Genomic DNA, 26,928 nt, shown 5'->3' on the forward strand with positions numbered 1-26,928 from the left:
CCTTCCTTCCTTCCGTCCTTCCTTCCTTCCATTCTCTCTCTCTCTCTCTCTCTCTCTCTCTCTCTCTCTCTCTCTCTCTCTCTCTCTCCTCCTACTCTCTTTTCCCCCCAATTGACACAAGCTAGAGTCCTCTGGGAAGAGGGAACCTCAACTGAGAAATGCCTCTATCACATTGGCCTGTAGGAGGGTCCACTGCACTGCAGGCTGTGCTACCCCATGGGCAAGCAGTACTGCGTGCTATAAAAACGTAGGCTGAGCAAGCCATGGAGGGCAAGCCATGATCTCTGTTTCAGTTCCTGCCTCCTGGTTCCTGCTTTGACCTCTGCCCTGGTTCCATACAGTGATGGACACTGTATGATAAACACATGTAAGCCACATAAACTGCTTTCTCTCCTAGGATGTCTTTGGTCAGTGTTTTATCATAGCAATAGAGAGGCCACCTAGGACAGCGACTTTAAGGGGATCTGCGATGAATGAATGAGGTACGGTCGGAGAAGGGTGATGGGAAGTGTCTATGACTTCCAGCTGTTGCTCAGCCCCAGGGACGGTTTCCAGGGTCAGTAGTGTCATCCTGGCCAACAGTCTCTCTTGGGTGTTTCAGGTAAGACACATTGTGGCCGTGCTCGGACACAGCCCCTGTCAGACACAGAGGAAGTATGAGGTGCTGCTATTATGGAACACCATGGGCCACACCCATGACTCTCAAGAAGAGCTGGGGGGAGGGGGAAAACACCTGCGTGGCAAGGTTGGGTCATCATTCCGTGGGAGATGATATGGGTTGTGAACTGTACACCCTGCCTTGTCATCAGATATTCAAAGTCACGCTATTATTCTCCTGAGGGAGGACATGTGTGGAAAGTAAGAAAGAGGCTAGGTGAGCTGCAGGAAGCTCCCCAGCACCTGGTTCCCTGCACCTTTGTCCTTACCTCACCCAGGCTTCGCTCTCCTTGCCGGGAGCATTCTGCATCCATTTCCTTGCCTCCAAGACCTACTACCATGCCTGCTTCTAGCAGATGCTGCCTGTTCCCTGTTGCATAGAAATGGGATGCTATGGTGGAGGTAGAGACTGGAGGCTTTGACACAGAAAGCCGAAGGAATTCTGGCCTCGACCTAAGGGCAGAACAGAAGCATCTACTGTGTTGTCTCACCCTTGGTCCCTCCCACGGCCTGCCAGAATTGGCTTCCGGGTCAGCTCAGCAGCCCGGCAGGTGGGGGACAGCCCCAGTGAGTGACCGGCGGTCTGAGAGTCCCTACCTGTATCTCTGCTTCACAGACTGCTTCTCTGTGGACTTGCACACGTGCCCCGCATAGTACAGCGGGAAGAACAGAAAGTTCCAGTTGGTGGCAAACCAAGTCAGGGTGAAGGGCGCATCGAAGGTCTTGAAAGTCAGCCTGGCGAGCTGCGTAGAACCGGCCCAGGAGGCACATACACAGAGCAGGACGGCCACACCCCAGAAGACCTTCCTCAGCTGCTCTCGAGAACATGTCCAGTGGTGCCGGCTCGTCCTCCCGCCAGGCTCTGTCCCAGCTGGCGCCTGGGCCTCTGCAGGGCCCGGGGGCTCCCGGGGGCGCTCCTCCCCTGAGGAAGAGAAGGGGTGTTAGCTGGATCTTCAGACTTCTGGCTGAACCCACATTTGGATCCCTGGCAACCATGGGGGTAGGGAAGGGAGCTGGGGAGCTGGGCAGCGCCCTGGACTGCAGTCAGAAGATATGTGTTAGGTTTCCCACCCTGGTGATGCCCAGGCCAGGCTCTACCAGAACCCCCTTCAGTACCCTGGGAGCCTTTTAGAATGGCAAACTCACAGGCTCTGCCCCAGATCCTTGAGCCAGACCTGACTTCCACAGGTGATCTGCCTAGTGAGCTCGGGGAACATTATTTCCAGAACAGATGTCAAAGCTGAAACATGGGGTCTCATATGTCTCAGGGTGACTCTGAACTCTCCAGGAAGTTGGGGATGACCTTAAACTTCTGACATTTCTCCTCGTTCCTCCCTGGCAATGGGATTGCAGCTGTGAGCCACTGCATCCAGGGCTTATGAAATACTACAGATTGAACTCAGGGCTTTGTGCACAGCTCAACCGAGAGATGTCTCCAGCCTGATGCATGTACTTGTGGTGTTGGGTGTAGGGATTTCTCTGCTGCTGCTACCACCGCCACGGCCAGATCAGAGCCGCTATACTCCCAGGCACTGAACCTAACAATGCCCCCTCCCCCTCCCACCAAGGCAAAGGCCGTGGTGCCCTGCATTAAGCCTTGGCCCAGGGCAGAAGGACTAGTCTCCTCATAGCCTTGTCAGTTCATTCCTCCAAGCTGCTATCCACTGCCCCAGCCTTGTGACAAGGTACCTTCCCCAAGCTGGGGGAAGCCACTGCCCGCCCCCACCATCCCCCCTCCCACTGTCCTTCGGCCCACCCCCAAGAGCTATGCAGTCCTTGAGCAGTGGGCCACTAAAATTTAAAGTGGCTTGCCAGTCCTCCTCACCCCCTCAGGGCAGTCAGCCCCTCCTTCCCACTCTGGGGCTTGGAGAGATGGGAGACAAAATGGAGTTGGCCCTGTCAGTGCCTCAGCGGGAGCTGTCCATGGTGACTACTCCTGCCTCAGCCTACTCTTTCCTGGCCCCTCCACGGGAGCTGTCCATGGTGATGATTCCTGCTTTGGCCCATGAAAACCAGACCCCTTCCTGCCTCAGAAAGCCAGCTGCCGCTCTTGTGGGAGCTGTCCACGATGACGAAAACCTTTCCTGCTTCGGCCTTCACAGTGGACTCTTTGTAAATTTTGGACACATTGTAAATTTTATTACCCCTCAAGGCAGAAAAGTAGCCAGACCTGTGCCTGAGAAAGCTCCAGCAGCCCAGCCACCCCGCCCCCTCCTCTGTAACTGCCATCTCCAGCCCCTCAGTTGGACTCATCACAGATTATGCTAATTTAGAATGAGAAGTCTGGACAAAACCCACCAATCCCTGAGTGTCTCACAGCCCAGGCTTGAAATCCCACCAATCCACACCCCAAAAAGCTCTGCCCCCTAAGAACCCCTATATAAAGGCTGTGTCTGCCCAGTTCTCTGCCGTCTTCTCCCAGGAGCAGAGGCAGCCACTCCTGGATTCGTCCCTCCGATAAATCTCTTTTTAAGAGATTTACTGTCTGCTGTGACTCTCTCATCAGAAGAAGAAGAGGAAGAAGAAGAGGAAGAAGGAGAAAAGAAATGAAGGAGTGGAGCTGAGGCTTCAAGGCTTCTCAGCACCACATATGTCTAAGTTTTCAGGTTACTGTAGCTCAGGCTGGTCTTGACCATCCTTCTGCCTCAGCTTTCCCAGGATTGGGGTGACATGTGTGGACCACTAGGTCTGGCTTTTCACTTCGTTCATATCAGCTCATGTGTGTTCGCATGTGGCTGAGTTGGAATAGGGCCCAGGGCTTCCTAGTGGAGGGAGTGATGACATCTAGATGGTTCAGGATTTTGATGGGTGCTCCTGTCTGTCTGGCCCTGAAGAGCAGACGACTCTCTACACCACACCTAGGTAGACGTCTCTCCTCCTTCTGCCCACTCCACCCAGCTTCCTGCAGGAGGCCTCCAGGCTCTCCTCCAAGCTCTGGGCAGCTGCTGTGTGAGAGACCGTAGACACAGAAAGCTGTGCTGCTTGGAGAGGACCCCAATAAGGCAAGAGAGCTGGTGTCTGGTGTGAGCATGGACAGACATCTGGAGAGCTGGTGTCCGGTGTGAGCACAGACAGAGGCAGATGTGGAGAACTTGCCTCTCATGGAGTCGGCACAGCACTTGGTTGAGTGCACAAACACACTTACCCAGGGGCCCTTGTCACAACAGGGGTGCAGGGGATGGGAACCAAACAGACTGGGTTTTACACGTGCTCTGCATTTTGCCTAACCCCAACAGGCATTTAAACAGTTTTCATGTTTTCTGAAACATTTGACTTCTGCTGGGCAAATCCCAACTCAAGGTGGTCTGCTGCATCTGTTTCAGCCCAAAATACCAGACTCTTGTGTTTCAGTGGCATGCAGCAGCTTGGAGTGGGATGTAGATGTTAGCGAAGCACATGGCTACCTCATACGTGGCTCTGGGCTCCACCTACAACACTGAACTGCGGTCGTGCATGCCTGTAATCCCAGCACTTGGGAGCTAGAAGCAGGAGGACCAGGAGCTCATCCCTGGCTACACGGTGAATTTGAAGCTGACCTGGGATGGATATATCTCCTCCTGTTCCTGACATGTCTATGTCCAAGTGGGAAGGACCCCAGGAAAGCTGTCCTATTCAAACTTCTTATGTGGCCCCCAAACTGAGCCAAAATAGATCCACTTTCCTCAACTTACTTCTTGGCAGGTATCTGGCAACAACGAGGAAAGGGGTCAATATGGCACGGCACGGTGAGCTTGCCAACACAGGGGACCAATCATTGATGCTGGTAACCTTGAGAAGACATAATGCCGCCAAATCGCATGACATCATTGTCTTCCTGAATTACTCTCCACCTCCCTTTTCAGACAGAGGCTCTCATTGAACCTGAGCTCACCGATTCAGCGAGGCTGGCTGACATGCAAGCCCTAAGAATCCTCCTGCCTCTGTCTCCACAACGCCGGGCTTACAGGTTTGCGCGCTACCGTGTCTGGCTTTGTTTCAGCTGGGTGCTGGGGCTGGAGCTTCAGCTGTCATGTTTGTGCGGCAAGGACTTGTACGGACTTCCCCCATCCTTCCACCCACACCGCCCAATTCCCACGCTGCTGAAATGTGCTTTCCGGATCTAGCCAGTCTCTTATCACTGTGATCTCTCCAAATCCTCTCACCGAGGGAGCATTACCAGTAACAAATGAAATGAAGACACTCAATGCTCAACCCAGTGTGATATGCTATAAAAAACAATAACACTAAGTTGGAGCTGGGTTTTCCCAAGAGTGAGGCAGACAGCGGCATTCTACCTAAGTGATCTGCGGCCGAGTAAGTGTAGAGACAGATGAACAGAGACAAGTTCAAGGCTAACGGGCTACCTGTGAGTCACCACACTTGTCAAAGATGTAACGCTTGTGGTGGGGACTAGAATGTTCCCAGGACGCACTGTGGCAACACCAGCCTGTACTCATAAAAAGCAGTAGACAAGGATGCTGCCACTCTGATGTCATTACATGGAGCCTTCAAGTCCTGGTGATACCATCATCCTCATCTTCCTCCTTGTGCGCGCGCACGTGTGCACCCGTGGAGGCTGGGTGTCATTTCTCAGGTGCAGTTCATCTTGTTTTTGAGCAAGGCCTCTCAGAGCCCTGGAGCTCACTGATCATGCCAGGCTGGTTGGTCAGCGAGCCCCAGGGATCCGTCTATCTCTGCCTCTCCAATGTTGGGATCACAGGTGTGTACCATCACACCCATATTTTTATTTTTACTTTATTTTTACATATGTATGTGTGATGTGTGTACATGCGTGTGAGCATGTGTGAGGAGACTCAAGGTTGACATTGGGTACCTTTCTTTCTTTGCTCCTGTCTCTGTTTCCCATGTTCCAGAACCATAGGCAGGCTGCCACCCCCACTGCAGGTTTATGTGGGTTTTGGGGACCTGAATTCTGGTCCATACAGGTACACAGCAAGTGCTTTACTCCCTAAGCAATCTCCCCAGGCCCCATTTTAACATGGGGATCAAACTCAGGCTTTCGTGCTTGTATGCTATGTACCTTACCGATCGAGTCATTACTCTTAACACTTCCTACCACTACAGATAAAAAAATAATAATAAATTCCCCTATTATTACCTGACAAAAATACTGAGAATGGAAGAGAAATCAATCTGTGGTCATCTCCGCTGCCGCCGCCCCACATGTGGCTGCGTTTTTCTGCGGACTCCTGTCTGAGCAGTACAGAGGGTCTCTCCAGACCTGTGCCTCTGCCGCCCATCGCCACATCCACACGGCAGGCATGGGATTGCCCCATGTTCCCTTCCTCCATTTAAACCAAATCCACCACAGCATGGACTCTACCCTGCTCATAGGGTTGTGTCCCCCCATCCTGTGCCCATGCCAGTCATCCAAGGACTCAATGAGACGTGCTGAGGCTAAGTCCAGAGCACTGGAGTCTATGACCAAGTCCAGAGCACCATGCCTGTACTTAGGGAACTCTGAGAGGGACACACGCACGCATACATGCGAACGCGTGCGCGCGCGCACACACACACACACACACACACACACACACACACACACACACAAATCACAGACCACTTATTGCAAAGTGATGCTCCTGAAGTGTCACGTCAGGTGAACGGTGCAGAATCTGAAGCTTCACCTGAGATCAGATCAGCAACACGGAAGGCTATAGGAGTTCAAGGGTGGTTGTGATTTACCCCAGGACATTGAGCAGGATGATGAGCTCTGAACCACTCACTCGTCACCCATGATGCTCAGCCATGCAGGGGGAGAAGCTGTCAGACTTGCTAAAGGACACAAGGTGCTGCTCCCCCCTCCCCCACCAGAGTCCTTCGACCCCACTTAGTGAAGAGAGAGCAGGACAGAGCCGACTTGGCTGAAGAATGAATGTAGAGCAGGCCGTGAGTGAGCTTAGAGGCTGCACTTTTCTACCCATGTGAGAATAGGAGGAAATGCATCTGACTGTGTGATGTGTCTTCAGGGTCGCAGTCAACAACAGCCCAAAGATGCTCAGACAGCCTTTGGACAGGAGTTAGGACACCCACCTCAGGCTCCTTTCAAGTCCTTAAGTCTGGGAAACCTTTAAAGAACTTTACTTCCCCTAAAATGCAGGGCATGCTCTCTCTCTCCCTCCCCCCCTCTCTCTCTTCCTCCTCTCCCCTCCCTCTCCTTCTCTCTTCTCTCTCCCCCTCCCCTCCCCCCTCCCTCCCTTCCTCAAGAGCTGACAGGTGCTTCGGGCCCCTCCCACACAGACACCTGTCTGTGTGTTTGTCTCCTCTGAGGGATTTATAGAGGCGGGTTTAAGCAGTCTGCTCATTCTGGGCAGGCAGAACCCACACCTGGAGGCTGTGCCGCGAGTCTGGGCCCTGTGAGGTGAGTTGGGGTGTGTCTCAGGCACCAGCCCCTTTGGGTACCAAGAGACCTTTCATATTGGGAGGTGTCTGTGACTCTTCCTAGAGGAAGTGATAAATTGGGTGATTTTTATGTCTCTCTAGGGGAGGCCCCTTCTATTATTAGACAGTGAGGTTATAAAGTCATTTTGTGTCTCTAAAAATTCCCATAAGATGGATCTCTTTGAACCTTCTGAGACAACACAAACACTCTCTGGCAAACTCTCCAGAGAGGGTCCCTGAGGGGAAGGGACTCAAGGCTGGAGTCAAAGAGGACGTGAGAGGCTGCCATGGTGTATGTCGCCTACAAAGAAAACAAATGCCACCGCACAGCGATGCGAGGCAAGAGCTCTCTGCTCTGGTTACACAGACGGTGCAGTCACAGTTTCTCAATTTGGCTGAGGTCTAACTCTACAGCATAATGTCTAGCCCCCTCTGGTGCACACCAGCCGTTCTTAACTATTATCAGATTAAGAAGCCATCAGGATCACACATATTTACAGTGTCTTTTACCTTCCGAACGAGTCCTAAACCTTGGTTTTGATCACTTCTTGCCCTTGGCCTCAGTCCTAGGTAACCAGGACATGTCCTTAGACTATAAAAATGTAGGCTTGTGCATTTGATTGAGTGTGGGGGCTCATCTATGCATTCCATATGCTGGCAGATTTGCGGCTGAATAGTATTCCACTGTGTGGATGGACCATGTGCCACACCCTGCTCATTGGCTAGTCCACTGACAGACACCAGGGCCACACCCTGCTCATCAGCTCGTCCACTGACAGACACCAGAGGTGGCTCTGCCATGGACAGTGCTGCTGTGCGCACTTACATGTAGGCGTGTGTGGACATCTCTCTCAGGTGACTCGGCTTGAAGTGCTCACTTACAAATCTCTACTGTCCATCAACGTTGGACCCAACGTTGGGCCCAAGGTAGACCCACCCCCAGAAGTGCAAGTGGGCAGTATCCCATGTCCACATCTTAAAGGCTAAACTGTTTCTCATTCTGCTCAACCAGGACACCATAGGGGGACTGCTCAGGGAACCAGCCTAGCTCTTCTCTTTTTCCCTCAGACGTCCCAGGAAAAGACGACGGAGACACAGCTCAGACCAGGCTACCAACTTGGCATCTCATAAACATGAGGGGCTCAGAAGAAAGCTTTTGTGTTTGCTTATTTTCAAGGGTAACATCTCCCCAAATACACTTGAGCATTTTTTGTTTCATTCACTCTTTTAAATGTTCACTCAGGATCTACCTGCAATGATCACACAGTGGCACAGAGGAAAGGAAGGAGAAGACTTGGGGATCAGGCCCTGACCTTCTGTATCCCCTCAGTAACAACCCTCAGACCACCGTGTCCACGCGGCTCTGCCAGACATACACCCTCACCCTCATGGGGATTCAGAGCCAACTCCAGCTGTTCTGCCATGGCCGGGACCCCAGCCATGTTTCTGATCATGGAGAGAAACTGGAGACCAGGGACAAATGAAGTGCTGACCTGAGCAATGAAGTTGAGGAAGTAAGCGAAAAGACGGTGAGGCACCCTGTGTCTACACCAAGCTCTGCCAGCACGTGCTGTCTCTTTTCTTCTTCATTATGATTGTGGCAATAAGTGCCATTCTGTGGCATCACCAAGACAGAGGAGGCTTTGAGAGTGATTATTTCCAGGTCATAGGTCAGTGAGTGAACATGGGGAACTTGGTAAGGGCTGTGATGGTGGGCAGGCCAGGTTCCTATAAGGACAGAAGAGCCTGAGAGTCTGCGGGGCTCTGGGCTAGGATTTGCTATCTTGGGATTTAAGTGTGCTGGGGTGATGGGACTCCTCTCAAATCCTAACTTGAAGTCCTGATGCCAGGTGTGGCTGTACTTGGAGGTGGGACCTCTGTAGAGGAGATTAAGTAAGGCAAACATGTTCGCAATGATAGGTCCTAGCTTGATGGGATGGCTGTGCTTTCTGTATGTGGGCACATATGTGCAGAGGCCAGAGGCCAATGTTGGGTGTCATTCCTAAGCGATCCCCCCAGCCTGCAGAACTGCGAGGACAAAAGCTGTGGTTGAGCTCTACAGTCTGTGCTGGGCTGGACTGATTAATTGGTGCTGGTGGGGGGTACAGGACGGGGAAATGCACACTGTGCTCATAAAGACCCAGGCAGAGACCCAGACCTATCACTATGCAGGAATCAGGTGACCAACTGTAGGTGGACCCATTCATCCTGTTATTTGAGACAAAGTCTCTAACTCAACTATAGTGTGCCAATTCAGCCAGGCAGGCTAGCTAGTGGTCTGTCTGTCTCCACCTCCCCAAGTGTGTGCCAGCACACCTGGCATTTTCAATGTGCGTTCTAGAAACCAAACTCAGGTCCTAATGCTGGCAAGGCAAGGGCCTTACCAGCTGAGCCAACTCCCCAGCCCTGGGTATTCGTGTTCTTACAGGAAGAAATAGCAGAGAACCGCCCTACCCCAACCCTCACATGCATACATGTAAAAACAGCCAAATGGAAGCACAGCAAGCAGACAGTCCCATCAGGACGCGGTGTGTCAGTCCCTTCGCAGCCTTGAGAAGTGTGAGGAGACAAGGTGATGGGGCTCTGCAGCCTGCGCTGAGCTGGACCGATTAATGCAAGGGGTGCACGGCAGAGTGTATGCTGTGCTTATAAAGGGCTAGGCATAGACCCAGCCTGTCACTGTGCAGGAGTGGGGTGCACGGCAGAGTGTATGCTGTGCTTATAAAGGGCTAGGCATAGACCCAGCCTGTCACTGTGCAGGAGTGGGGTGCACGGCAGAGTGTATGCTGTGCTTATAAAGGGCTAGGCATAGACCCAGCCTGTCACTGTGCAGGAGTGGGGTGACCAGCACAGGTGTCAGCACCTTTATTTTGATGGCTTTCTAGAAGGAAAGGGAACGACTCTGAGTCAGAAGTGGGCTCCCCTTCACAGGTGTTCTCCTTGCGAATTGTTCCAACTTTAGTTGTGAAGTAACTCCTCAATGGAGGCGGGAGAGAGAGAGAGAGAGAGAGAGAGAGAGAGAGAAAGAGAGAGAGAGAGAGAGATCAGAGAAACTATTGTCTACGTGAAGACATCTTTTAAAAAATGAAATTAGTATTTTATAGTAGATACTGAACTTTCTGGACAATATGGAGACTTGCGAAGTATCTTAGTTACTGTTCTACTGCTGAGAGGAGACACCATGACCAGGGCAACCTTTAAAGGAAAGCACGTGACGGGGGGGCAGGCTTACAGTTTTAGAGGGTGAGTCCATGACTGTCATGGTGGGGAGTGTGGCAGTGTGCAGAGATGCTGTTGGAGCTGGAGCAGGAACTCACCCTGATCTGCGGGCAGCGGGCAGAGACTGAGTCTGGTGTGGGCTTTTGAAACCTCCAAACTTTTCCCCAGAGACACACTTTCTCCAACAAGACCACACCTCCAACAGGGCTACACCTCCTCCAACAGGGCCACACCTCCTCCAAGGCCACACCTTCTCCAACAAGGCCACACCTTCTCCAACAAGGCCACACCTCCTCCAACAAGGCCGCACCTCCTCCAACAAGGCCGCACCTCCTCCAACAAGGCCACACCTCCTCCAACAAGGCCACACCTCCTCCAACAAGGCCACACCTCCTCCAACAAGGCCACACCTCCTCCAACAAGGCCACACCTCCTCCAACAAGGCCACACCTCCCAATCCTTCCCAAACAGTTCCACTAAACTGGTGACCAAGTATTCAAGCACATGAGCCTGTGGGGACCATACTTACTCAAAATATCACAGGGGGTGGCTGAAGGGTGTGAGGTGGGTGGGGGTGCAGCAGAGCTGATGGTATGGGTTCCCCTGAAGGTCTCCCTGAAGCATCCGAGAGCTGCAGTCAATCACCTCCTTCTAGTCCACGTCCTTGCTATCACTCTGGGGTGGGTAGTTTCACTTGTCAATTTGAACAGATTGAGAGACACCTAGAAGGCTAGCAAGCCCACTTCTGGGTGCTTCTGTGAGGGCGTGTCTAGAGATGATTACAACTCTAGGACTCTGAGCAATCAGCACTTTGATACATTGAGGGGTTCAAAGTTCCAGTGGATTAACTATCAGGAGGGGGTGGAGCTGTGGAAAGCGAGGCCTGGCTGGAGGAAGTAGATAATTAGGGTGCATCCTTGGGTTATATCTATGCTTATGTCTCCTGTTTCCTGTCTACTAAGAGCTCCTCCATATTCTCCCATAATGCTCTTCTTCACTCAGGCCTAGCACCAATGCCGCCAAAGATGATGGACCGAAACCTACAAAATCATGAGGCAAAATAAGTCCTCCCTCCTTTGAGCTGCTAACGTTGCATATTTTGTCTCCATAGCAGGAAGGGTAATGAACACAATTGCCACCCAAGGAGCAGCCCCCTTGCTGGGGTGTCCCCCTCGCCCTCATCCTCCTCGGAGCTCTCCAGATCACTCCCAAACGGCTCAGTGGCATTGCCTCACGGGCTTAAGACAGGCCTGGACTTACACAGCCCATGGCCAGTTCTGTCCCGTGAGGAGCTGACTGGCCAGCAAAGGCACCGAGTCAGACTGTGCACACTTTGGAGGGAGCCTTGGTGTCTGTTCTGGGAGGCAGTGTGTCTTGGTTCTTGCCCCTAACATGTGTGCTTCTTGGGTGCATCTTAATCCACACGCTAGTCACGGCCTGTCCAGCATGCTCACGGTGCTCCTCCCTCGTCTCTGAATACATGCAGCAGGTACCACAAAACTGCTGAGGCTCAACTGCGGCTTCCGACCTCCACACACACCCAGACAGGTGAGCACACGCTTGTATTTTCTGGTGTTTTCCTCCTGTGAACGTTAGTGTGTTTAGAACCTTCGACGTCAGGCTCTTGGGTCAAAGGTGGGTTAACAAGTGGGTGGGTTATATGCAGGACCACCCCTTTAGGGAACAGTCTTCCCCCAGCATCCTTTGGACCCTTCAGCAAGGGGCAGCTGGCCAACTCTGCTCGTACTCCTCCACTTTTGGTCGGCTGGAATTTCAGACAGAAACAAACAGAGGAACAGAGCAAACTTACAGCTGAGTGCACAGGCCTCTGGGCATTTTTTTTATCTGGGATTGAAAATGCCGTTTCTAAAACTTCCTGCCAGTTCACAGTACAGCAGTGACAAGAGTGGACTTGCTGGTGAGGGATGAAGTGGGTTGGCCTTCGGGGGCCAAACGTGACCTCCAGATTCAGTCTCCCACTTCTGCTCCTTGGGAGTGGTGGTGTACCATAGTTCACCCATAGCATGGAGCTCTCTCTCTCTCTCTCCCTCCCTCCCTTCCCCAGCTTTGGCTTCTTTCTGGGATTGTTTGCAGTTACTTTTCTGCTACCTTGTTATGGAAAGCCCCTGTCTCTTAGCTTCCCAATGCTAAGACTATGGGACGAGGTTGAGTCATGCTGCAGGTCTTAGCTCCGCACTGATCAACGCTGCCCCCTCCCAAAGTGCAGGTCACATGGGGTGCATGCTTGCTCACGCCCACACACCCCAGTCCCTGTCATCTGTCTGTCCCTGGGTCACCCAGAGCCCTACTCATGTTGGCCAAGGGCTTTTAATCAGCTTCAGCAATGTCTTACTGGGTCAGCCACTTGCTGGATTCACGGAATGTCCCTGCTCAGAGAGCTGATGGAAGATTTAGTCCTGAGGGAAGAGACGGCTGGTTCCCAGAGGCCAAGGTGACACATCTGATATATTAATTAGTGAGTTTGGGGGGTTGGGGGGGAAGGTATAGGAAAGGAAGATTGGCGTCCTGACACCTTATTCAGCATTCTTCCTTCTAGACCCTTCCGCCAAGGAACAAGATGTCTTAACTAGTGGGACAGCCTCACTCGCCAAAAAGGCTTTTAAGAATTAAATCCCTCTTTTGGCTGTCTCTGCAGAGCTATTGTGAACTGGTTCCCACCTCTTCAGGCTTTCCATCCGCATCCATCATCTGCGGCAGGCGAAAAACCTACTTCCTACGTTGCGAAGATCAAGGGATCCAGAGCAGGTCTTGATGCCTCCCTTGGCTCCCACATTCCACTGCCGCCTCTTCCCTCACCACTTCTTTCCCCTGCTCCACAAGGGGCCCACGGCCCCACCCCTCTCTGCCCCTGCTGTTCCTCCAGGCCAGTCACCTCATCCCCTCACCTTTACTGTGCCCAGCTGGCAAACGCTCTCCTACCCTAAGGCAGGCGTCTCGCCCCTCACCACCTGGCTGGTTGGCCAGCATCCATGTAAAACCGTTTCTTGCAGAACATTCTCTCTCCCGCCTTGTGGATATGTCACTCGCCGAGGCCCGGTCTTTGGGTTCTCTTTCTGTGGGCTCCTCGCTGCCACATGGTGAGGGCCTCTCCTCTGACGCGGCTGTTTAGACCTCCCCTCTTCCACCAGCATCTCACACGTAAGGTGCCTGTCAGAACTCTGCACTTGCCCATTCATTTGTCGCCAGTGGCAGGACTCTCCACTTGCCACTGTAGACGCTGCTGAGACGCACACTTGGTTGACCATGACCCCTCCCTCTCTTGCTCTCAGAGATGGGTGCCCTCTCCTCTTTTGGCTTTATTGCTCACAGTGTTTCTGGTTCCTGGCAAATTCAGACTCAGGCTTCCAGGGTCCTTCGGTGCCTGCTCCCTTCCCGCCCTCTGCTCAATTCTGGAGCCTTGATTTGTTGATTGGTCCTCTGTCCTGTCCTTACCCTGCTCTCTCTCTCTCTCTCTCTCTCTCTCTCTCTCTCTCTCTCTCTCTCTCTCTCCCCCTCGTGTGTGTGTCTGTGTCTGTGTGTGTGTGTGTGTCTGTGTGTGTGTACAGTGGTTAGAATGTGGATGTTCAGGGCAACAGCCTCAGTATGTCACTTAACTGCACCTTACACTGTCTCTCTCTCTCTCTCTCTCTCTCTCTCTCTCTCTCTCTCTCTCTCTCACACACACACACACACACACACACACACACACACACACATGTCAGGGGCTGTATGAGGACCTGCTGCACAGGGATGCGGTGAAAGTGGATGAGGCAGCCTATGCCCAGGACTCACAGCAAGAAGGAAGCCATGTCAGCTCTGAACCTAAGCCTAGTAACTCATGCTTGAGCCTCTGCACCAACAAGCACTCTCTTGTGTGTGTGTGTGTATGTGTGTGTGTGTGTGTGTGTGTGTGTGTGTATGTGTGTGTGTGTGTGCAGGGGTGTGCATGGTATGAGGCAGAGGCCAACGTCAGGTGCTTTCCTCAAATCACTCTGTATTATTATCATCATTATTACTTGAGATACATTTTTCACTGAACCTGGTGCTCACGGATGTGTCACTCCTTGGTGGCCCGTGAGCCGCAGGGATCCGCTTGTCCTGCCTCCCTGGCTCTGGACTTGTGGGTCGGTGGCTCCATGCCCAGATTTTACATGGATTCTGGAGGTGCAAATTCAGGTCTTCACACTTATGTGATGACCATTTTACCACGTAAGTCATCTTCTGAGCCCATCCACCAGGTATCCTCAACGCTTTCCTACTGTAGCTTGAACCACACATGTGTGCACATACGCACACACATGCGTGTGCATACATGCACACCCACAGAAACACACATGTGCATGTGTGCACACACTCACATAAACACACAGGTGTGCATGCACACATATACACAATCACACATGCACTCTCACACAAACACACACATGTGGATGCACATGCCCACATATATACTCACACTCATTCACATATACACACACACACACACACACACACACACACAAAAGGATCAATTGGTTTACTACATCTCTATGTTCAGGCTGAGCGTCCCCGCTGTTCTCACCAAATTCTTACCCTGCCCTTCCTCTTCAACATGCCTGCTTCAGTGCTCTCCACCGACGGAGCCCACTACCCTGGCTGCCTCAGCATCTGCTTTCGGCTCTCTCTTCCTTCTCCTGGATCCACGGTAAACCTAAGCTGTGGCCACCACGTGCCCTCTCTTCTGGTCTCTGGGGCTTCCTGTGTCCACAACACTGTTTACAACCTACTCCTGTGACACCCAGGGACAAAACTCACATTCTTGTCCACGCCACCCCAACCATACTCCGGCCTGGGCAAGTGAATGCATGTGTACCCATCATTGCAAGCCGGAGGAGGATATGCAGGTCATGTCTGGCCTTGGCAGGAAACGGTCCTGTTGGCTGGTGTCATTTTCCCAGAGAAGGGGGAATGGCGGCAAGAGTGAGCCCTACGTCACGTCACTCTCAGGAAGAAGTGAGTCCGCACTTGCTGAAATGCCCCATTTTATACTTCTTCCATGGAAACGAAAAAGTTCTCAAAGGATAATATTTGTTTCCTTGTTTGTGTGTTTATCACGTGGTGCATGTATGGTGGCGGCTGCTCACGTGTTCTCATAGGTGCATGCAGGGGTCCGATGGAAGAGGATGCTGGATTCCAGACCTGTCACTTTCCACCTTAGTCCCCTGACACAAGGTCTCTCAGTCGAATTAGGAGCGAGGCCAGCAAGCCTCAGTAGCCCTCCTGCCATTGCTCCGCGCAGCTCTGTGGGTACAGGCAAGCAAACAGCCACACATGGCATTTTACGTGGGTACTGGGGGGGGTTGAATTCGCTGTCTATTGTGCTTACATAGCAAACCCTCTCACTCACCGAGCCTCTCCCAGCCCATCAACAGGCAATACGTTCACATGCATACAAACCTGACATCCCCACAAGCTTGGAAATTCTTCCATATGCTAGATAATACACTTGGTTATCACATAATTGTCCTTATCCTGGATATTTCTGGCCTTGGACTGACCAACCTTTTGCCAAGAACCCACTCATACTGACTCTGAAGCATTAGACCTACAAAGTTATCAGTGTTGAGCATTTGAGCATGAGGTTTTCCCCAGTACTATGACTCGAATATGCAATATCCCCGCAGGTCCATATTTTGAAAGCTTAGCCCCTGCTGGTGGGACTATTCTGGGAGCTTTTGGAAGCCCTGGGAGATGGTGTCTAGGGGGAAGAATCAGGTCTGTGTGGGACAGACACTTGGAGGTTTACCTTGCTACATCCTGACTCAGTTTCTTTCCACTTGCTTTGACGTGAGCTGTCACCCATGGCAGACTCCTGCAGCTAGGACGCTCTGCTCTAGTGCACGAGGTCAAAAGGCCATAGACCAAATCTTCTTAGCTGTGAGTTGAAATGACTGTGCCTCCTCATAAGTTGTTCAATATCCTCAGTGGTAGGGATCACCAGCCAGACCTGCCCTGGGGCAGTTGTGATCCCCGCCCTCTCTCCTGGGGGCAGAGGCACCAGTAGCCATCAGGCCTGGGGGCCTGCATGGGGACCCAGGCCACTGAGTCACACCAGAGTGAGAGCCCCCAGGGAGCACACTTTCACCAAGTACCCACAGAGTGCCTCAAGCTCATGTAATTCTTGCTCCTGTCTTTGGCATCTGCATCCAAGCCTCCCTTGCTTTCTAACTCTGTGACCTCACATGAATGGTCCTGGGAGCCCCGGGCCCCTTGTTTGTAGATGATGGGACAGTGCTCGCCTTTTCTATAGGAGGAACTGGGCAGGTAGAACAAGCTCCTGTGGGCCACCATCTGTAACACGATCGGCCTCCACTCATCTCTCATAGCACAGACAGCAAGGCATGTCTATAACCTCAGCACCAAAGGAGCTCTGACAGGAAGATCATGAGCTCCGGGCTAGCCTGGGATACACAGCAGGACCACACCTCAAAACCAAACTCAAGCAAAACAGAACAAAGAAACAACAGCTAGGCTGGGAGATGCTGAGTCGGCAAAGTGCTCGCCATGCAAACAGGAGGAAGTGAGTGTAGTCTCCTAGAACGCGTGTTAGAATAAACAATACATCTGGGCGAAGTGGTGGGACTCAATTGTAATGTCAGTGCTGAGGGGTGGAATCCCTGGGGCCCACTAGCCAGTTAGTTTAGTCAGATCAGTGAGGCCCGGGCAAAAGAGAGACAGGTGCACAAAACAAAACAAAACAGAACAAAAACAAGGTAGATAGTACCTGAGGACATGAGCTTAAGGCTCGTCTTTGCCTTGTACACACACGTACACACAAACACACACACACACACACACACACACACACACACGTGCACGCGCGCATGCACACATACAGATTAACACCCTGAACCCCCCCACAAGACAACTAACCATAAAAAACCTCACAACCAACAAAACAAAACAAAAAAATTAAAAGCAGTTAACTGCAAAAATCTGAAAACCAAGCTAAAAACCTCACCAGCACCACATAAAATAACTACTATTGTCATTGCTAAAGGAAACACATCACCCCCGATTTACACAAGAGAATCTGCTCCGGGACCTTGACTCGCTCAGCCATGAGAGGGTGGGTCACTAGGCTCTGTCCCTCCTGCATCAAAGTGTTTCCCATGTCCACAACGCCAACGGCTGGCCTCCTAGGGGACTTCACTGTACTGTCCTCAACTATTAATTCCCATCACATGTAATGCTATTGACCACGACTTAGCTGCCTGTGAATATAGACGACTGCAGCAATTGCTGCTCTACTAGAGACATGCTGTAGATCAATACCCAGCATCTCCTGACAGGAAAGCCAGGAAAAGCAGTATGAAAACCAGATACACTGTGAGAAGTGATGGGAGCCTGTACCAGCCAGAAGCGGCCCCACCTCTCTGCCTCTCCCCACAAGCCTGTACACACTGTTTCCTCTGCCTCTTCCCGCCAAGCCTGTACACACTGTTTCCTCTGCCTCTTCCCACTAAGCCTGTATACATTGTTTCCTCTGCCTCTTCCCGCCACACGCCTGTATACACTGCTGTATATACAGCCTCTGCTGTAGCGGCTTCTCCTTCCCTCTGCCCAACACACTATCTTACATTCCAGAGCCTCTGTGATCACACCTCTCTACCTTAGATCTCCCTCCTCAGGAAGGCTACATTTTCAGAAAGATCTATTTAGAAGGTTGTTTTCCTTGGGCAATCTCAGAAAAGCCTCTAGTATCTTCAAAAAGGCCTCCTTACAGGAATATCTCATTGAAAAGTCTTCCTTAGAGGGTCTTTTTTAAAAAACACCTGCCCCCTCATGCCTTCCCCTCAGAAAAGCCACCTCCTCAGGACTTCTGCCTCAGAGAGAAAGGCCACCTCCTCCTCAGAAGTCCTCCTCAGAAAGGCCTGTTCTCTATGCCTTCTCCTCAGAGAAGGCTTGCTTCTCAGAAAGCCTTCTTCCTTCTTCCTCAGAGAAGCTACCTCACCCTCAGCCTCCTCAGAAGAAGACTATCTCACCAGGAAGGTGTCCTCTCAGCCAGGCCTTCTCATCTGGACTTTTCAGAGGAGCCTGACCTCAGAAGCCTGACCCTTAGAAGCTTTCCCTTCCAGAAAGATCTCCCCTCCTCAGAAGTCTTCCTCCCCAGGAATACTTCTTCAGTTTTCAGTTTTTCTGTGACATTTTGTTCTTACTTCTGTGCCAGATTTTTTTTTACCTTTGATCTGATAATTTATCTACTCTTATATCTCTTTCAAGATAATGAAGCTAGCTAGCATTGTTCACTTTTTTCTCACTTTCAGAGTCTTTCTCAGCATCTACAGGACAGAAAGTACAGACAGATAAAGTATTTTTTGAGTAATGAAATCATTTTGTCCATCTTGCTGCCTTTGAGTTCAACCAAGCATCACATTTTCTATTCTTGTTTTATACAGACCACATGCTGGTGCCTTCCTGCCTCCCCTCGGATGACACATGCCACAAGCTAATAAATATTCCTTGCTCGCATCTTTCCATCCGCGTAGCCTACCTACCACTCATGCGCAAACAACCCCGGGATGGAGACCACCTTGCCCTGTGCATTCAAGGCAAAACAAAATGACGCAACAACTCCCAAAGAAACACACAATATGTAAATAGTTCAGAAAAATATACCCCAAATCAAACTAAACAAAAAGCATTAGTCAGGATAGCCAGGTAGAGAAAAAGTATGTTATGTGAATGTAAGTAGGTCTGTCTGCTTGTCTTATTCATGCAGAGATGCCGAAGATGTTTGTGGAACAAGTTAGTGGATTTGTGCCTGGGGGATTAGCCATACACAGTCCCCCCCCACCCCACCCCCCTCTCTCTGTCTCTCTCTCTGTCTCTCTGTCTCTCTCTGTCTCTCTCTCTCTCACACACACACACACACACACAGCACCTAACAACCTCTGTCTACCACAGTGGTTCTCAACCTTCTTAATGCTACAGCCCTTTAACACACTTCCTCATGTTGTGGTGACCCCTGAGATATAAAATCATTTCCTTACTATACTTCATCACTGTAACTTCGCTACTGCTGCGAGGCCTCCCCGAAGCTGGCGAGGGCTGCTGCGAGATTGCCTGTGGCTGCACTGGAGAGCCAACCTGCCTTTCTAGCGGGTGGAAGTGTTTGGCTTCTGTGGAGGAGCTCCTGAGTGCACGCTCCAGCTTTCGGTCCCCCCTTCACTCACATGGGAGGAAGCCAAGAACACCACCATCCCTGGGAAAGCAAGCTGTTTTGCTGATCTCGGATGTAGATTATCAGTAGTGAGACTAGGTCGCTGAGGCAGGAGACAGTCACAGAGAGAGAGAGAAACAAGGATCTGCAGGTCACTGAAAAATGCCATTCTTGGGGGGAAAAAGGATGACTTGGGGTCCCCACAGTGCATGACCCCCTCTTATGTTACCATATAGCAGCTGCAGGTCTTGGACCAGTCTGCCACCTTCCTGGGCCTCATCTTCAGGCAGCAGGATGGACAGAGTGTGGAGCTGGGAACACACACCCACCAACCTCTGTCTAGCATGCATAGTGGTTCCCAACCTGCCTAATTCTGGGGCCCCTTAATACAGTTCCTCATTTTGTGCTGACCCCCCTCAACCACAAAATTATTCCATTTCTACTTCATAAATATAATTTTCCTACTCTTGTGAACCTTAAGTAAATATCTGATATGCAGGATATTTGACATGTAACCCCCAAAGGGGTCACGACCCATGGATTGAGACCTGCTAGTCCTCAGGCTAGACCATACACAGAACACACAGGTGGACTCCGGGACATCACAGACCTATAGAAGGCCTGACCCAGCATGTGGGCAGAAACGCAAGTCTTTGGAGCCATGCCTACCCCAGTGAGCAAAGACTTGGATGGAGGCTTTTGGACCCTTGAGGGGCGCTCCTTTCTACTTCTGATCATGTTGGTTAGTTTCTCCTTCTGCCGCCGCCTACCACGCATGAGAAGCTGGGAGCTAAGGACACATTGGCTTGGAAAGCAAGGTCCTCCCTCTTTCAGGCCGGCAGAATGGCAGCTGTGTCTGAGTAACTCACAACCCTCCTCCGTGGCCCCTTCTCTCTCACATCCCCCGACTGGGGGCGGTTCCGTGCTGAAGGAAAGACAGGCGGTAGCAGGAACACTTTCTGGGGCCCTCTCAGAGCCCCTCTCATCCCCATCAGGCCCAAATAAGAACTTGTTTACAGGCCGCTGTGGGGATTCCCGACACCTGTCAATTTCTCCTCATCTGCAATCAGCCAGACAGGTGCTGGTCCCCGCTAGCTTCCAGGAGCGGTGGGCCTCACCTCTGGGCTCCTGGGGTGGAGTGCCAGAGAGATGCTTCCCCACTCGGGTCACCCACTCTCGTGTGTGTGTGTGTGTGTGTGTGTGTGTGTGTGTGTGTGTGTGTGTGTGAGAGAGAGAGAGAGAGAGAGAGAGAGAGAGAGAGAGAGAGAGAGAGAGAGAGAGAGAGAGAGATTGAGAAGCTCACTGGATAGCACTTGGCTCTTTTCTGCCCTGCAGGCACAAGACTGGGACCTTCAGAAAAGGCACCCAGCGGCGCAGAGCCACCAGGTTCACTGCGCTGTTAAGAGCTCCCTCCGGGTGCAGAAAGGAGCCCCACTGCCTGCGGCGGCGACAAGCTGCACTGCGGGCAGCGTCCCGAAGCTGCCTCCCCCGCCCCACTAGCAGCCAGGTGTCCCTCCGGGTCAGGGACAGAAGCCCCAGGCCCGGCCACCCCAGCACCACGCGGCTGCGCGCGTTTACCTTCCACTTTGGTGAGGGTCAGGACCGGACTGTTGCAGGCGCTGAGCGGTGCCACCCGGGCCGAGTGTTTCTTCATGGTGAGCCGGCCGCCAGCAGGAGCGCCGCCGCCGATCGCCTACATCCTGGGGCCGGGCTGGTGTGCCTCTCCAGGCCCGCGGCCTCCTGCTGGCCCTCGCCTCCGGGTCCCCCTCCCCGGGCTGCAGCCCGCTCCTGTCGCTGCCGCGACTCACTGCGGTGGCCGCCCCGCCGCCGCAGCCGCCGCCGCGCACATCCTCCTGGCCGCGCAGCAAGCACTCCACACACGCGCGCACAGCCTCCTACTCCCGGCTTGCTGCAAACTCCAACGTCACGTACAAGTGCACTCCCCACGCCCACCCGTCCGGCTCACCTGCTCCGCCCCCGCCCCGGGACGCCCGGCCCTGCTGCCCACGGTTGCTCCCTCCCTCGCCGTGTCCTGACTGCGGCCTCTGGCCCCCTCCTTCTCCAGGAGCCCTTTTGCCAGCCGGCAAGCGAATCTGAGAGAGACCTTGGACAGTAAAGCGCTTGTGTTGCACCAGTTTAACCACCATGTAGGTGGTTGGCTCTGCCTGGGCCGGAGCAGACCTGAGTTTTTACCCAGAGTGCGAAGGTGAGGTTGGGGTGGAGGCTTCCCTTCAGGAGAGCTAGAAGATTATTTTCTTTGGCCGGGAGAATAGCTCTATTCCGGGAAGAAAATACAAAGTCAAAGCAAAGGCTTGAGGCCTGGAGTGACAGTTCAGCTGCTAGGAGTACAGGGGTTCCTACAGGAGGTGGCTCTCAACTGCTTGTAACTCCAGTTTCGGGGGACCTGACGCCCTCTTCTGGCTCCTGCCGGCACCTGCATGCACATGGTGCACATACAGTCAGATAACATATATACGTAAATAAATACTAATTTTTTTTTTTAAAGAAAAGGCTTGAGAAGCTAAACTCCTGGGGATCAAGAAGAATGTTCTAGACACTGTGCCCACCTCTAAAGACTACAAGCATCTAGGCTAATGATGCTTGTTAAAAGCGGTAAGATGTCCTTGCAAAGCCACCTAGTCCTGAGTGGTGTTTATTGGCTACTATTTGCCCTGCCTCTGCCGGTGGACTCACATTTCCCTCAGCCTCCGAACCCCAAGAGTCCCATGTAACGGCCCAAACCTCGAGGCTTGTCCCTGGATGGGTTTTCCTACTATTTATTACCAGAGTTAATGAGCCTGTCTCAGAATTGATATCGCACTGTATGACATCATTATCATCTCCATAAGGGTAACAGGTGCCTTGATACAGCTGGAGGGGGGTATCGCCCCACCAGGGTAAGCTGGAGGGGGGAGTTATCACCCCACCATAACAGGTGGGCTCCTACCAGCTGCCACCTGCTTGTGCCCAGGTGTCCGGAGTAAGTGGCTTCTCTTGACTTGCCCTCCTGAGCTGCTACAATAAACATAATAATAGTATCTACACACCTGCCACTGCTCCTCAAGGCCCCCCTCCCACCTCTGCAGAGGCTCCCAGGTCCCTGCAGAGCCCTCTAGTGGCAACCTCTGCATCCCTCTTGCAGAGAACTCAGGCCCGGCTAAGACGCACACTACAGGTGATGGTACAAATCTATTTCCTTCTCTGGATACAAACTTAGAGATTAAATTAAATGGGGTTGCACAGTAATGATTTACATGGAGAGGCACTGTTTGAGGTGAAGGCCAAGCAGTGTCTCTAACCAGGCTCTCAGCTCAGGAGTGGCCTCACGCCCGTGTTGCCTGAATGGCCTGGGGGGGGGGGGCGGTTTCAGGACAGAGTTACAGTCTGAATGCCTCAAGTCTATTCTTCATCAGATACAGTAACGTGGGTGTGTTTTCAGTGCCCTGTAGTGCTCCCCTGCAGGGATGAAGTGAGGCGTAGGGATCCTGGACACTACCAAAGCCTGGGGGGGATGTCTTAAAGGAAGCTAACCACTTGGGTTGAGTTGCAGCTTTGACAACAAGAAGTGGTCACCTCGAGCCACCATTCCGTTCACTCTGGCCTAGGTTCTACTCCGGGAACAGGAAGGGCAGACGCCATGGCAGGGTTCCATCCCCCTCTCCACCTTGTGCTGGTGTTTGTATGCACAGGTCTTTGCACACACAGGTGTGTGCACAATTGAGATGGGAAGGCCCAGCCACTTCATGCTTGTCCTTTTGAGACAGGGTCTCCCACTTTCCGGGTGCTGAGGATGGAGACAGGCCCTTGTGCCTGCCAGGCAAGCACTCTGTCACTGGGCTGTCCTCGCAGTAACTCTGCATTTCATCTCCTGGTGTGACTGTTGGATCCGGAGTATAAGAAAAGGTAGCAGTAAAAAGGTGCCTCAAGGAAAGTTTCTAAAACTATAAACACGATAACCTCCCGGGTCCAGCTAAGATTTGGGTTGTGTGGAATCAACCCTCAAGGTGAGAATTGTCGCAGCCTCCACATCTCTCAGGATGCTTTCCTTTTCCGTGTGTCCAGGGAATGCAGACTCTTACTACAAGTAGCCGCCTCCCTGTTTTTGTTTTTACGCAGTCAGAAATGCATTTACACTTAGCAAGAACATAGAGTAGAGGCTGGAGAGATGGCTCAGTGGTTAAGGGCACTGGCTGCTCTTGCAGAGGACCCAGGTCTTCTTCCCAGCACCACACGGTGGCTCACTACCCTCTGTGACCCCAGTTCCAGGAATCAGGCTCCATCTTCTAGCTTCTGAGGGCACCGACACACAACGGGGCACAGGTACACATACACATAAAAGCGAAGCAAACTGCACACTATCCCCGCATGGTGGCAGGCAGACGTTGGGGCAGGAGGACCACACGGTGGAGTCCTGCCTGAGCTGCAGAGTGACATCAAGGTCAGCCTGAGCCACTTAGCGAGACACTGTCCCCAAATGAAACTGAAAGGAACGCTTTGGACAAAGATCAGTGCTTCAGTCTCTGGGTTCAATGCCCACATATAGAAAATAATTATACACTAAAAAGGATAAGTTTGGACCTCTGTGAGCCCCGTATTATACTAAAAACTGGGGGAGGGGGGCAGATAGGTTAGATGGAGTAACCTTTATGCATAAATGTGTACGCATTTAAATGATGCACATACATAGAAACACACATGTAGGTGCATTTACACTCTGTGTACATGCACACCACACATAAATGCTGTATTAATTAAAGTATTACCTTCACCACATGGGAAAGTTCTAGAATGCCTATTCTCTCCCATCCTATCTGCTCACTGCAAAAGCAAGTGCTGATTATGATGAATTAATTTATCTTTATTTATTGTTTTGTTTGTATGTGTGCAGTGTGTGTGTGTGTGTGTGTGTGTGTGTGTGTGTGTGCGCGCGCACGCGCACGCGCAAACTCTGGCATACATGTGTCATAGTACTTGTGTGGTAGAAGCCAGAGGACATTTCCAGTGTCAGTCCTCACATCCCACCTCGCTTGTGGTGGTGTCTCTTTGTTGTTTTCTGGCTCTGTATATCAGGCTAGCTGGCCAGAGTGAGTCCCGATGTCCTCCTGACTCCGCCTCCCATCTCCCCACAGGAGCGCCTGGACTACAGGGGTTCAAGCCACATGTCCAGCTTTTATGTAACTTCTGGGGATTTGAACTCAGGTCCTCATGCTTGCACGGCAAATGCTTTGCCTGTTGAGCCACCTTCCCGTTGTGAGTATTTCTTTATTATTACCCACTTACTGCCCATGGCAGGTTCTGTGAAGCCTTTTACTTTGTGTGCTGAAAATTAAAAATAATTAAACACAGGAGGGTTTTCAGGAGTGGGAAGGCAGGCAGACTACTTCAATTAATTCACTGTGAAATATCAACACTGTCCTTCACAGAATTAAATAGTTAAGAATAACAAATTATTTTTGTGGTTACCGGTACTTTTAAAAAAATCACTTAAAGAGGCTCCAGGAAGCAGATGAACCAGAGTGCAGTGCTTGAAAGCTTTCAAAGTGGAGCCTGCACTGGCCTGTCCAGTCGAGAAGAGGGCTTGACTCTGGATGAGAAACTCAGGTTAGTGCTGGGCAGGTGTTTACCCCCAGCGCTGAGAATGTGGGTGTCCCTTCCTGTCTGGTGCAAGGTCAAGGACAAGAGCTACCAGAGAAAGCACTTGGTGCCCTTTCTTCTTCATGGCCAACAAATTGACTCCTCTTTCTCTGTGCTCCAGATCGCCCACAGCCGCCCCATGTGAAGAGATAACACCTCACCCTGGTGCTGACCTGAAGCCTAGAGCTGGGGTCACACTGAACACAGGCAGAGGCCAGGCTTGGAGCAGGCTGTCTGCTCGCTCTGTGAAGCCTTGTCAGGGCCCCACTTCATGTGCTTGAGGAGGGCGCCAGGTGATGGCCTGTTGGGGGGGGGCAGAGCCAGGTATGTGGGAGCTGCCTGGGAGCTGGGCCTGGTGGCATGGGTCTGTAACTCTCTGTCACTTAGGAGGGTGAAGACACCGTCATCGGTTTAAGGCCAGCTCGGGCTGTGGAGGGAGAGCGTGTCAGAAATTTAGGCAGATAGGATAGTGGTGGAATGCCCAGCATTCACCAGCTTCTAGAGTCCATCCTCGGCCTGGGACTCCCTCCCTTCCCTGTGAGGAACCTAGCTGGCGGCCATCTTGAAGAGCGATTTTCAGAGACTGGCATTATGTCATCTACACTAGGTCTTAGAAGTGTGAAAAGTCTTTCCCCAATAGGGAAAGAAAAGCACAGTCTTCCACAGACTCCTTCCAGCGCTGTGCATCAGTTCAGAAAGAGTGCTCTTATTAACCGGACCCCTGGGGTATGGACCCCAGATCTGTGCTTAGCTCTCATCTCTAAGAAAACCCTCCTGGGGGGTGGGGCGGCTGGAGAGATGGCTCAGAGGTTAAGAGTACTGACTGCTCTTCCAGAGGTCCTGAGTTCAATTCCCAGCAACCACACGTTGGCTCACAACCATCTATAATGTGATCTGATGCCCTCTTCTGGCCTGCAGGTGTACATGTAGACCACTGTATAAATAATAAGTAGATAAATATTAAAAGAAAAGAAAACCCTTGTGGTGCAGCTGCAAAAAGTAAAGGGAGTGTGGAGGGTGTTTACAGCAGTCAGACCTAGCACCCTGGCATTGCAGTCTCTGTTGCTGGGCACAGCAGGGGGAGAGCAACCATGTCCTATCCAGAGTCTAACACATTGTGTGGTTTCTATAGCACAAAGAAATGCATGGAAAGGAAGTTAGGGAGAAGGGGGAAGGAGGAAAGAAGAGGGAGGAGCAAAGAAGGGGAGAAGGAAGATAAAAGTAAGGAGGGAAAGAGGGCAGGAGGGAGGGATGGAGGGCATTCTCACAACTCCAAATTCTAGAATTTTCTGGAACTGTCCGCTCCCTTCTTTTGAGCTGTTCTTTTCTGCCTACAGGGCACCTGGAGGGGAGAGCTCACCGGAGTACTTTCTCTAGCTTCACCCTCAGCCTCTTCCCGCCTTGATCTCAGGGAAGTGTGTTTGAGGACCAAGGCCCCCCTCAAGGTGAGGAGGGAGATACGATGCCGTTTTGTTCAGAAATAGCTGATGCCAGTGTCTGGGTGACTCATCGACCACAGCTGGCCTGTGCTCAGATTCCTCGGCTGCCGCCTCTGTGAAGGCTGTAGAATACTGACCTAAATCCGATCCTTGGGCGCGCAGAACCCACCCCTCCACTGGTACTTACTTCCAAGGGCGAGCCAAGGGGACACAATACAGTCAACCTCCACAAGCAGGAGGAAGCTACCTGAAAGTCAGAGCTGCTGATGCACTCCTATTTCTCAAGTAAGGAGCTGGCTTGGACCTTCTGGTAATGTCTCTGGGGGCTCAGGGTTAGACACGAGAAGTCTCCGAAGCAACGACCTCTGGCTCCCACCGTGGATGGGCCCTTCTGAA

At 52.0% G+C, this 26,928-nt stretch overlaps 1 protein-coding gene and 1 long non-coding RNA gene across 4 annotated transcripts in view; one reads left to right on the forward strand and one right to left on the reverse strand.

Moving 5' to 3' along the window:
* SLC35F3 (solute carrier family 35 member F3) overlaps nucleotides 1-26,928 on the reverse strand; it is a 236,937-nt gene that overhangs the window by 69,729 nt on the left and 140,280 nt on the right. Inside the window, exons 1-2 of one of the 2 annotated variants that reach the window (XM_084756623.1) lie at nucleotides 21,038-21,316; nucleotides 1,255-1,579 (exon numbers count right to left, since the gene is read on the reverse strand). In XM_084756623.1, coding sequence (XP_084612749.1) covers nucleotides 1,255-1,579; nucleotides 21,038-21,113 — 401 coding nt within the window. In that variant the 5' untranslated portion in view covers nucleotides 21,114-21,316. Of the gene's footprint in view, nucleotides 1-1,254; nucleotides 1,580-21,037; nucleotides 21,317-26,928 lie in introns of those variants that run through there. The other variant, XM_084756622.1, reaches the window with a different exon arrangement.
* LOC311583237 lies at nucleotides 21,451-25,398 on the forward strand. 2 transcript variants are annotated; one of them, XR_014774426.1, is made up of 4 exons: nucleotides 21,451-21,665; nucleotides 21,966-22,072; nucleotides 24,589-24,709; nucleotides 25,215-25,398. It is a non-coding gene; the product is annotated as an uncharacterized lncRNA (long non-coding RNA). The 2 variants fall into 2 exon arrangements; XR_014774427.1 differs by lacking the exon at nucleotides 21,966-22,072.

This window comes from Acomys minous (genome assembly GCF_964271855.1).
Source record: "Acomys minous genome assembly, chromosome: 14".
Lineage (NCBI taxonomy): Eukaryota > Metazoa > Chordata > Mammalia > Rodentia > Muridae > Acomys > Acomys minous.